Source organism: Gymnoscopelus braueri (assembly GCF_963280865.1).
Source record: "Gymnoscopelus braueri genome assembly, chromosome: 14".
Lineage (NCBI taxonomy): Eukaryota > Metazoa > Chordata > Actinopteri > Myctophiformes > Myctophidae > Gymnoscopelus > Gymnoscopelus braueri.
Window position 1 is genome coordinate 43,572,121 of NC_137619.1, and position 13,376 is coordinate 43,585,496.

Here is a 13,376-nt window from a genome sequence, read left to right on the forward strand (position 1 = left end):
GGTGTGCGTTCCCAATGGACATCGGCCAAATAATAATAATAATATAAATAATAAATGAACTGTATATAAATTATACAACAATACAAAAATAATAAAAGGAACAATCAAAGAATAGCAGCAGTATTATAATTTTTTGAATAATTCACACTATTGCTGCATAAAATTAAGGCCAATTGGTAGAGCATTATAAATAGGAGACAGCAAAGCAATGGTAAATATTTAAATCAGATTTTATTTTATTTGACTTGATGTTTCAGATTTTATTGTGAAATGTTCCTATTATAAATAATTATATTACATAGAATGTACACATACAGTCTAATTCAGTATTTGGGCAACATGGCAAAGAGTGTGTATGTGTATTAGCACAGGGGGATTATGTGTGGGATGGGGAACACAAAGATATTTATTGAAGATTTTGAAGAAATGAAGCAGGCCTACAGTATGACGCCTTGCGTCGCATTGTGAGCTTGTCGATTTTCAGCGAAAGCTTTCCCCACAATACGGATGCTGGGGTTTAAGTGGTTAAGCAAATATCTGCCAGAAAAGATCTCTGTTCAACATGATGCTGTTATGAACTAATTCTTTTGCTTTGTAACTACCACTGCTGTTTTTGTATGATAAGTAATTTATGTCTCATACTGTGTTCCCCATCCCACACACAATCCCCCTGTGCTACATGTATACACATACACACTCTTTGCCATGTTGCCCGAATACTGAATTAGACTGTATTTGTACATTCTATGTAATATAATTCTTTATAAAAGGAACATTTCACAACAAAATCTGAAACATCAAGTTAAATAAAATAAAATCAGATTTAAATATTACCATTGCTTTGCTGTCTCCTATTTATAATCCTCTACCAATTGGTCTTACATTTTTATGCAGCAATACAGTGTGAATTATTCAAAATTAAGTAATACTGCTGCTATTTTTTGATTGTTCCTCTTTTTGCCAGACCCAAGGGGTTGGCCTACATGAGGCTTTGTCGGTCGGTCTGTCCCTCTTTTCCTGTCCTGTCCCTCTTTTCCTCTGCACACACGTCATGCGAAGTCCGGCCATTCAGATTTCAACCACCAGGGGTCTGGCAGTACCAGGTCTCCTGGTTCCCTTGTTTTTGTATTGTTGTATAATTTACAGTACATTTATTATTATTGCACAGTACATTTATGGCAATCTGAAGATATCAACTTCACAACATGGCATCTGGCCCCTCACATGTATCATAGGTTTTCTCTTGACATTGAATTACTAATATATAAATAAATGTGCACAGCTTCATCAGAGGGCATCATATCTTTGTACAATATTTGTCAAAAGAATAAAACACAAGCCCAACAGCTTATTATCTCTGGGAGATTATTTTTTTGCCCCTGTCTGTTTGTCCGGAGCAAAATCGCAAACCATTGGCCTGAACAGCGCCAGTTGTCTTGTGAACACTGCCAGTAGGTCAAGGAAGTACCTCCATGCATTTTTACTGTGCAAGATAAAACACAAGCCCAACAGCTTATTATCTCTGGGAGATTATTTTTTCTCCCCTGTCTGTCTTGTCTGTCCAGAGATTATCTCGCAAACCACTGGACCGATCAGCGCCAAATTTCTTGTGCAACTGCTCAACTACTGCCAGTAGGTGAAGTTGTTTGAATATTTATTCATTTTTATAATGGAAGTTAATGGGGCTGAATCTGGATCCAGATCTCCCCATCATTTCCTAGTTAAGTCAATGGTAGTCGGATCGGGCTGAAGCCCAAATATGGAGTCATTCGTTATAGATAATTCATAGATGACTGAAGTCACAGATTTGCCAAAATATGGAGTTCCACCTGGCCTGGCTGAAATCTGCATTCCCACTGGGTGCACCTCTCCAGTTTCCATAGTTGGAAACGCCTTTCTCGATCTAAGGGACATTAAGCAGGACTAAAGTGTTAACTATTTCTGTTACAGAGCTTTGAAGATGATATAAAAAATGCAGCTAGGTAACAATAACGTGGTAAAACAGCAAAGTGAAAATTCTAAAGCCAAAATTAACGTGAATTAAAATTAAATAGCATTTAACATTAGAAACAGACAAAAAGGCATATAAGGAAATTAACATGGATAAAAGGCAATAAAGTAAACACTATGGAAAGGCTTTGACATAAAAGTAGGTTTTCAGCAGTAATTTAAAATATTTTTAAAAGACATAATAGCGTTACATTCTGAAGTGTGTTCCAAAGCGAGGCACGTGGGCTCTGATAATGAGGCAGGTTATAGTTACAACCAGGCGCCAAGTAATCTGATTTGAAGCCGACTTCCTGAATCTCTTAAACGTGCAGCTCCCATTAATGGCCCAGCAGATGTCGCTATTTCACCTCCTGCAGGCTCCATAAGACTTTACTCTCAATACAAGTGAATGAGGTTTTGGCCGGACATTACACTTGATTTTATTACCATAGTAAACATTTTCATAAACACTTAATGTTTTCAATCGCTAGTTTAAAGTATTTTTAAAATTATCATATGCGTTTAGTAAATTATGGTCCCATTGATTTGAAAATTAATGATTAAGTAGGGTATACTTCGAGGGCTTCTATTGGTTCTACCGGGTGAAGACCCGCCCTCGCTGCGGTTGCAGCCAATAACAGTCGTTTCCGGTTTCTTTTCGGGACCGGAAGTTCAAAGATGGCGGATTTGAATAAGCCGAAAAATTGGCTTCAAAACGGTATGTAGAAATCAATGGGGCTCCCTTCGTCGATAGGTTTTTTCAGTCTATGGTTACAACCAAGAGGGCCCTATCTAAGGATAAGGATAATTCCTTTTAACAGGACGTTCATGAAAGTCCTTGCGGGCTTGTTTCCAATGAGGGCCTGTGAGCAATTAGGGGTTAAGAGTCTTGCTCAGGGACAAATTTCATTTCATCGACACATATGCAGGCGTGGCCTGGAATCGTACCTGGGGCAACCAGGGCCTCTGGCCCCCTAGGCGGGCTCACTAACCACTCAGCTATGGCCGCCCCATACAGGAGCGGCTTATCTAAATATAACAAGACCAGGAGACCTGGTTCTGCCAGACCCAGACTTCACATGACGTGTCAGCCTGTGTCTATGCCCATGTATGGACGAAAGGGGGACAGACTTTTATGGCTGGGGCCTAAGGACAAAGTGACCAAAACCTTTTTTTGCCCATGTATGGAGAAAACAGGTACAAAACATGCCCATGTATGGACGAAAGGGGGACAGACTTTTATGGCTGGGGCCTAAGTACAAAGTGACCAAAACCTGTTTTTTGCCCATGTATGGAGAAAACAGGTACAAAACATGCCCATGTATGGACGAAAGGGGGACAGACTTTTATGGCTGGGGCCTAAGGACAAAGTGACCATGCCCATGTATGGAGAAAACAGGTACAAAGCCTCATGTAAGCCAGACCCCCTGGGTCCGGCAACTAGCCTGGCCTAAAATACATTCTGAAACTCACAGGCATTCAGGGAAGCCAGGGTGGCTGGGTATATGATCCAATTTCTTTCCAGTTAACAGTCTAGCAGCTGGATTTTGTAGCAATTGGAGAGGGGATATAGCTTGAGCCCAAGGTACTGTGAGATCATGTAAGGAACTTTGTAATAGTATACAGTATGTGATAGGTGATGTTTCATGTTTGTCCTCTGTTTTTACAACTTTTTTTCTCTTGTTTGAAACTGTTCTCATTTATATTCAGTTTAACATGTATAACAAATAAGTAAACTTGCCTTGGAGACCCTTTAATTTGCTGTCTTGTTTTTTAGTTTTTTATCTGCAAATAAAAAAATAAGAAAATGGAAATAAAAGTATTGTGATTGGAACAAAAACCCACAAACCATGACATTTAAAGTAAAAAATAAGGACAAGGAATCAGTTTCAGAGAAATAAAAACATAAAAATGTAAAGCAACAACGTCAGGAAAAGAACTGTAAAGGAAACACGTTTATTTGAATTGTATGGTGACGTCTGCTATGAACACCCTTAGATCTTTCGTATCTTCTCTCCGACAATGGCGGGATTCTCTTTCCTGATCTTTTCCGCAGCTTCGGCTTTGTAGTCAAACGTGCAGTCGTGCTTGTCCGAGTATCGGTGAATGCTGCAGAACACCCCCCCGCATCTGCAGTCAAAGCCTGTGAGGCCAACCTTCTTGCGGCAGGTGAGGCAACGGTTTTTCTTAGCTTTGGGTTTGTCATCAGTCTCCACTGCCACCTGGGCAGAGTCCTGTGGTACTAATGATGTCTGTATCTCCTCGGTTTTAACGCTGAATCTAGCCGCTGAGGTGCTTGGAAGAGGTTCTGTTAAAGTTGCAGAGGCTGTTACATCGCTGCTCTGTCCATATGTTGTGTCCTTGAGTGATGTGGCTGTTGGCACAGATACCTGTACAGGTAGAGAATAATTCTCTGAGCACTGTGCAAGAAGAGACTCTCCAATACCGCTGATAGTAGGTGATGACTGTGGACTGACTCGCCCATTGATCTTCTGTCGCTGGAGGAAATCTTTGTAGCAGGCGGAGCACATGCCATTGTTCCGTGGGCTGCCAAAGAAACCACAGCCGGTCTCACATAGCATGGGGGATTTACATTGGTTGGTTTCTTGGGCCATATTGCTACTCAATAACGGCCCCAAATCTCCAGCAGCAGCTTTACATAGTCTATGAGCGTGATGCAACACTGACGTTGCAAAAACCGTGGCCCAAATATGGAGTTCCGGGCAGACATCCCTTCCTTGCTGTTAACTGAGCAAACGTCCACCAGAGATCTAAACTCTGTTCAAAGTGATGCTGATATGAACAAACTTGCTTGTAAATGAACGCCTCTCAACAAAGCAAGAAACAATTCTTAACAAACTGCTTACATTGTTGAGTAAAACAGGATGCTACGGCGGTAACAATGCACTCCCTCACCTATAAGCTGCTGGCAGACATAAGCAGTTCTAACAGAGCTACCAGAGGTGTCCCCAAAAAGACTAAATGGATGTTACACAGTAAGATTTTTAAATATTTGCAACACTCTTGAAGTCTCTACTGTTCAATCAAGTCGCATTCGTTTACCTATAAACCATATATCGCATTCTGCAACTTTTCCACACCACTTTCCCACCCACCTCTCTACTCTTTCCTTCCGTAGGGCTCCGGGGGACTTCGTCGTGGCCAGGAGCTACGCCGGGCTCCCTTCAAAGCTTCCAAATCCTGCATCGACTCGCCATCGACGACTCTGCATCAACGACTCGACATCGGCCGCTCGGCATCATCGACTCGGCATCGGGCACACGTCATCATTGACTCGGTATCGGCCGCTCGGCATCACCGACTAGGCATCCGCGACTGTGCATCAACGACTCTGCATCATCGACTCTGCATCGACGACTCAGCCCGAAGTCCCTCGCCTTTCTATTCATTTCGTTTCATTAGTTCCATTGGTTCTCTTCAATAAAACCCTTAAACGCTATCGATTTGTAGCGTGGTCCTTGCTAGTGAATTGAATGTTGGGAGCAGGATAGATGTAGCTCTTCGAACACAGATTTCACAGATTTATAAAACATATGTATTGTTTATAAGAACGCCAAATTATAACATACAAAGTACTGTTATTTCACAATATTTGAATTTCCAGCATTTAAAATGATCTGCTGAACTGCCTATAAACCCACTGCCAACACCGCTGCTTTGGAGGTCATCTTTTATATTTAGTTTATATTTCTTTATTTAGTTACTGCAAACTTCCTGCAAACTTTACCGATATATGAAACCTCTCCTAGTAAATATAGGGAAAAACAAACAAAAAAACTGCAAGTTAAAGTTTTTGAAGTTGACAGAGCTAGATGACACTGGACCTTTAGGACCTTACCTGTCATGTTTGACACTGGGGGCTCCCCTTTCTCTGAGGACCCCCTGTGGACCGCCGCCAATGAGTTGACAACCCTTGGCCCCTCTCCCCTGGTGCCTCCTCCAAGATGACTAAAATCATCTCAGCCACCACCTGAGTGGCCACAACCATGTTGCCAGGACACATCCATTTTATCGGCCGTTATGCCTGAGCTTAATAATGATAAAGTTCAAAATCAAAATACTAGTTTTTTTGGCCTAAACTCAACATCACCCACTGCTCCTAATAGTTAGGAGGTATGAATGCAGAGGGAAAGTGTACAGTGACTAAAGTAATTACTTAACCCAGAACTTGTTTTTGCCTTGGGTGTGACGTAACACAGGTGTAGCTCAACCTGTTCACATGTGGACTTCCAGGCAGCGACGTCCTTGCCTTGCTCGCCAAACAGATCTAAACTGTGATGATGATATGAACAAACTCAAATGAATTTATCTCAACAAAGCAAAGCAACCTTTCACAAACTTCCCTGGGAGAAAAAAAAAATGCTACTGTAACTTGCCGTAAAGTCAAACAGACACACGTGCATTGTGTATGTAGAAGACACAAGCATCTTCAGGTGTACAACATTCCAATCTAAAATGTCTTAAAGTGTCTTTTAACAGAATAATGGCTACTTGGCAACCATGGGTGCTTCACCACACCACCTATGTGTTCCTCACGTTACTGATGAGCAGAAATAGGGGGGGGGGGCAACAAAAAATGGCAAGGTAACGGCTCTGTAGTTGACAGAGATACACAGGACTGGATTACGTCTGACACTGAATCTCTTTACACTTAAAAGCACTATGGCATTTTATAATATATGTGCTCTCTCTCTCATGCACACACGCACGCACGCACGCACGCACACACGCACAATTCCCAAAACATTACACAACAAAAAATAGACAAGACAAATAAAAACAAAAGCTGCGGCAAAATGGAATGGCTTCAGGCTACAGTATTGACATTGGAAATAAAACACTATGGGATTCTAATTCAAATGACATGCTATACTGAAACAAGGAGAGGAAGGTTTTTTCATAGCTAAATTAAAAAATGTATACAGAGTCCACTTCTCTTAACAGCTGAGGGAAGAGCATTCCAAAGACATGCTCTACCCCTGACTGTTTCTTCCATAAAGGGGAAGACCACTCATTTTCAACATTGAACTATGTCTTTAATACACCTTAGAGCTGTTGTGTGGAAATAAAAAAGCCCCCCCTTCTGTGTTGCCTAGAAAAGGATTATTGATTGAGGTCATGTGATCAGTGACATACGCAGGGTGTACTTTTGGCTCCGCCCCCTCAGCCAAAAGTACACCCTGCGTATGTCACTGATCACATGACCTCAATCAATTATCCAGTTCTAGGCAACATAGAGGGGGGGGCTTTTTTCTTATTTCCACACAACAGCTCTAAGGTGTATTAAAGACATAGTTCAATGTTGAAAATGAGTGGTCTTTCCCTTTAAGCCTGGGGCTGCTGCGGGTCAGGCAAACGGTTCTCGAGATATGTGGAGGACTCACACACACACACACACACACACACACACACACACACATTATGTGTATTTATAGATAGATAGATGTAAAAAATATTGACACAAAAAAATCACAAAAGGTATATTCAGGGTTTGGGTTCACTGACAGTGTTAACAAGAAATGCACACACGCACACACACACGGACGGACGGACGGATGGACAGACACACTATTCTAACGGTATTTTAGACTATTGGTGCCACACTGTAAAAAAAAGCAATACATTTTCAAAAAAAGAAGATTGCTCCAGGTGAAGATTTAGTCTTATTTGATTCGAATTTGGTCAGAGCAGTATCGCGGCTTCCAACTCCTCAGGCACTGCAGGTCTTCAGCCTGTTCATATAACACGCAACCTCTTTGGATCCCAGCTCTTCCTGGGTGAGGTCTAGTTCGTACTCGAGTTGCCCATCCTCCTAATTCTCGTATGTACTGTAGGCATTTCTTCTACCTTCTGCATGGGTGGCTTGGTGTTGGTAGTCTTCAAGCTGAAACGTGAAATTCGAACACACACAATCTAAAAAAAATATTCAGAGCCCCTGCAGCTCCAAGCTGGCAGAGGTATACTGCCTTTGTTGGAATTGGGAACCAATGTGGTGATAGAGTCACTTGAGGCAGTCAACTTGAGGCAGTATTGTATTAGACAACAAAATAAATAAACATCAAACAAAACAATCAAAAAAACATTTAAGCCACTACATGTATCTCTTACATTTTTAACAAGCCGCAATGTTTTCAGCCATAAGCAGTTCCAGGGTGAATTCTGGAGCAATGGGAAATTCAGGCATTTCAGCGGGGCTGTTGGTGTTAATAGACCTTGAAGTACTGTGTGTCACAGGTTTTAACTGTGACCTTTAACTCCACCCAACACCGGTATAAGGATCTCTTGGCACCCCACTCCACACATAAGACCAGGACAACACACTCTCACTCCCCAGAATGCATAGCATGAGCACAAATGTAACCAAACATCAAACGTTTTACTGGAGCGAATGGCCGTACCGAGCGTTGCAAAGTCCACTTCAGCCGGCTCAGCGATGTTCGAGTTACTGTCCCGATAGGGGCAGCATCGTAATTCATATCCCCCCTAGTCAATATGTGCTGTTTTTTCCCCAGTCAAACGTTTTTCTTCCGTCTTCCGTCTTGGGAGTGAGAATGCGTTGATCAGGACAGGTAGTTATGAAAGCATAAACTTGTATTGCTGTCAAAGAGCAAACGGATACAGGGTTTCCCAGACCCCTCCCCCTCATTTAGGGTTATAACGGGGCATTCAGTGGGGATGGAGCATGAACTTGGGATGATGGAAAGATTAGCCACACAACACAAAGTGGTAACTTTGTGTAGCACACACAAAATCTGGCCCTACAAACAGGCAGGACAAAAGGGAAACTACAACACACATAGTAACAGTACATGCTCACTGATCTAGCAATACAAATGGGCACAGCAAAAAGGGCAGTACAACCATGTGAAAGCACTTCACGTTAGCCCCCCTAGCTTGGGCCCTCAATGGCTATGAGATACAGGAGAGGGAAATAAAGACAACATGAAAGTGGGGATCGACCCCCCCTCCCCAAAAAGCTAAAACAATAAAGAAAACAAAAAACTGTCCAGGCAGGTAGACTCCTACCTGTCTAGCCAAATAGTCTCTCATTTGCCTGCCGCCGCTGCCTCCTGTATTGCCTGGTAGACTCAGAACTTCCCTGTCATCACTGCCTCCTGTGGCCTCAAATATAGTCTTGGATCTCCCCGACCTCTTCGTCTTCATCACCAGCTGGAAATATGGCCAGTGTAACCAGCAGGCACACACGTCACACACATCAGGCACACACATCAAACAAAACAATCAAAAAACATTTAAGCCGCTACATGTATCTCTTACATTTTTAACAAGCACTAAATAAATAAAACAAAAGTCACATGAGAATACTTAAAGTCACATGACAATATTCAGTCGGACAGTGCCGCCCTGTACCAAACTCAGAAACAAAGCGCAGACACACGTAAATATCTCTCATAGTGCTCTGCCAATTACTCAGGTTGGCAACAGGTGGGGGCCTAACCCATGGCCAATTAACTAGTTGGCTGACTCTGTAACACATGCAAATCTTAGACAGGCCATGAGAGGGGATTTCATTCTCTTGCAAACTGACCTGGAACGTGGAGTGGGCTTTCAGTACAGCTGTTGGCTACTAAAAGCTCTCTGCTGGATGTTGGTTTATTATTATCATTGTTATTATTGTGATTATTATGATTATGATTATTATTATGATTATGATTATTATTATTATTATGTGGTTAATTTGTACTGCAGGTTCTGATCTACAGGGGAAAGGAATAGGAAACAGGGAAATCCTACACCCCTTAACCCACAGACAAAAATGTTTTTACTGCGTGGCTCTACAGAAGCCTAGCCATCTTTAGGAGGGTCGGTCTGTGTGTCTGTCTGTGTTTGTCTGGAGCTAATCTTGCAAACTGCTGGACTGATACTGATCAGTGCCAAATTACTGGTTTTCTTCAAATGGCGTGGCTTCATGTGGATCTCGGACTTCACGTGTCCAGAATGTGACTTCAGTCACCAATGACATATCTATGACATATGAATCCTATTTGTGCAAGGTTTCAGGCCTGTACGGCTGACATTAACTTCCGTTATTAATTAAATCAATCAAGTGTGAGCTAGTGTGTTTCTAGCTCCCTTTGCATCGCCATGGTTTGTCTGTTTGACTTCCCCCTTGTGTTTCTCTCTGCTTGTGCCCTGTCGCGGACACTCTGTCTCTGTCTCTGTCTCAAGACACTCATGTCTCAAGACACTCTTTCTTCTGTGTCTCTCACCGCCGGCGCCCCGTCGTGGTTTGTCTGTTTGATTGTCGGCATTCCTGTATGGTATCCACCATGTATCCACCATGGCTTGTCTGGCTAACTGTTGCCCAAGGTCTGCATCTTGTTCTGTTCTGCCATGCAAGAATTTTGTCATCATGCACTTTTCATGATTGGTCATGAACGCTTTTTTGTTGTTTTACTCTCTACCTTTGCCATTCAAACAGTTATAACTTCAACACATCATCCGTGCCCAAATGTGGGCAATCCAAGCTCATTGACTTCCATTATGAAAATATTTCAGTACACAACGTGAAAAAAAATTAATGTACTGAGTTAGACTACTCCAGTCCAGCGGTTTGCAAGATCAGCTCCGGACAAACAATCACATCCACGCACGCACACACACAGACAACCCTCTTACAGATGGCCAGCAACTTTCCGAGCCGCTCCATGAAAAGACATCCAAGTGCAAAATATCATTACATTACAACGCTGTAACCCTTCAATGCAGAAAATAGAGAAAGATGACCAGGGACAATGGCTTCATCTCTTCGCTGGCCTCAAGGCATTGTATTCATCTAGCTCGGCATCAAGCGCCTCTGCAGAAAGCTGCTGTTTGTTTCCACCAGACCCGCCTGTACCCCGGCCTGTGGATCCTCCGGCACCGTGACTTCCAGATGGTTTCTGCATGCCTCCAAAGCTACCGACACGATTCCTAATTATGCCTCCACCACCTCTGCTCAGATCCTGCATGGGAGGCAGCCGCAGTATCTCAGGCTGTTTTGTCATGACAAGCTGTATGTTCATGGGGCGCCCATTAAGTGGCACTCCGTTATATTGTTTCATGGCCTTCAGGGCATCTGCCCTTCTGTCAAAGTGGACATCTGCAGTGCTCAAACTCCTTCCTGAACGGTCATAATGAACAGCAGCCTTCTTCAGATTACCAAACTCAGCGAACATTTCCTGGATATCTGCATCAGAGACACCAAAGTGTAAGTTTGTGACAAGGAGCTGCCCCCCAGTATCCACAACCAGTCCACTGGTGCCACCAGGACTGCCATTAAAGCTATTGTCGAATATGTCATGGTGCCACTTACCCGGAAGCTGTTTAGGTGGCCTGCTGTATGGCATTGGTCTGCCTTGACCATGTCGGTTCCTAAAGGGGCCACCGGACCCACCTACTCTGAAATCATCTCTGCCACTGCCTGAGCGGCCACGACCATATCGCCAGGACATATCCATTTTATCGGCCATTATGAGCCTATATAATGGTTACGTTCGAAATACAAAACCAATAAACAATAGCTTTTTGGGGCACCACTCAAGTGTGCCCACTGTTCGAAATATTTACTATGTGTAGACGACAAATCTCACGTATGTGCAAATGTACAGCGACAAATACCCCAACATTAACTAAAGGGTACTAATTGAATTACTTGATTTATATGTACCGTGTCTTTCTAAAGTGCTGCTGCTCGAAGTCAATAAATAGGCCAATGTGACGTAATATAAACGTAGCACAAACTATTTCCCAAATACGTTCTTCCGGGCAGACTTCCCTGCCTTGCTGTAAACTCCAGGCAAACATTGCCAGAGATCTAAACTGTGGTCTACATTATGCAGATATGAACAAACGTAAATGAATGTATCTCAACAAAGAAATAAGCACTTTCCAGTGAGGATAAAACAGATGCTACTGTGGCATTATTAGTCAACACTGCTGTTATTTTGAAGTCTGTCTATTAGAAGTTTATCTTAAGTTAATGCACTCACATTCTCACATCTCTTTGCTCCGGCTGTGTCAGGGGCTCATTTTATTATTTTCTGATACACAAATACAGTAGACCAGTGTTTCTCATTTGGACCAGTGTTCCCTATCTAATATCCAGGTCCCTTACTGACCCCATACCCAATTCAAATATATGCTTATTTGTATTGTGTATTGTGCTTCCAAATCAAACTAAATTCAACTGGACTGTGATTATTACGTAATTATTAGCCTACTTCCCAGGGAGAGAAACAACTGTTACGTAACACTGTTACAATCATAAGAATGGATGTATATGGATGTCAGGCCCTGTCATATAAGGCCCCTCTCCATGGTTACATTAGCAGGGCCTGACATCCCTGTCACACAGTGCTGTGAGAAGGGCGTGATGTGACTGATATGATATGAAATATTGATAGTGGCTATTTTGAGGTTTGTCTACGATACTGGAAGCCGAAGTTATTCAACCACTTTAAACCGGCGTCCCTATTCCGGGCATATCATAAAAGGTGTGCTTTGTTTCTTGTAGACCGGTTATTTTCACCAACACTCGTCATATGACGAGATATAAAATAGGGCTTAAGTTAAGTTAAGTATTTTGGACTTACGGTTATGGTTTGTGTTTGTACTTTCCAATTTGGTTAGTATAAAAATGATTTATGCGTGTAACATATGGTTTGTTTATATGTTTATGGTCTAATACACCAAAATTGTCCATTTTGAACACCCCAGTTGTCCAACATCATAGCTAGCTACAGATATGACAGCTCTCATAACACCAGAATAAGGTTTATGGTGCAAGGTGAAAATAGAGCCTTTATCTGATAGCTGAGTTACTGGAGCTAAAACATCAGAGCAGGTCAGTTCTGGAGAAGCGCTCAGCCGATGGACTTGCCACGCATGCCATGCATGCCACGTAATTTGTGTCACGTCTCATGTAATTCATATTGTAGCATTTGAGTAATTTCACATCATTGCATGGCATGTGTCACATCATTAATTTTGCGTCTGGGTAACCCCTGGGTAACCGGGCATGCCAGTTCGGTAAAGCGCTGATCCGATAGACCTCACACTCGAAGTTGAACCTCCTTGGGTCCTCAGCAATACACATACCAAATATGAAGTCAACTGGCTGAACGCTTCTTGAGATATGCTAAGTACATATTAGCAGTGAGCCAGTCAGTTAGTGCAGAGGCCAGTCTATGACATCTATGACATCAGAACTATGACGTCAATACAGTGAAGTCAGGCATCTTCATTTTAGGGCAAAAACCAAGGAGGACACGTAACAGATAGTTGGATTTCTGGAATTGACAGATAAAGACTTCTCATGTTAATGTACTGCTGCCAGCAGCTTTGGTGATGGACTGCACTGTTTT

General features: G+C 42.5%; 2 protein-coding genes across 2 annotated transcripts; both read right to left on the reverse strand.

Annotated features, from left to right (window-relative positions):
- Nucleotides 1-3,983: 3,983 nt before the first annotated feature.
- Nucleotides 3,984-4,604, reverse strand: LOC308100654 (AN1-type zinc finger protein 6-like; the record flags this gene model as incomplete). Its single annotated transcript, XM_080449720.1, has 1 exon — nt 3,984-4,604. One exon carries the CDS (start codon nt 4,602-4,604, stop codon nt 3,984-3,986), a length of 621 nt encoding a protein of 206 aa, XP_080305846.1.
- Nucleotides 4,605-10,772: 6,168 nt separating this feature from the next.
- LOC308100655 (THO complex subunit 4-like) lies at nt 10,773-11,471 on the reverse strand (the record flags this gene model as incomplete). The annotated part of the gene is made up of 1 exon (XM_080449721.1): nt 10,773-11,471. The coding sequence occupies one exon, from the start codon at nt 11,469-11,471 to the stop codon at nt 10,773-10,775; it is 699 nt and encodes a 232-aa protein (XP_080305847.1).
- Nucleotides 11,472-13,376: the final 1,905 nt, after the last annotated feature.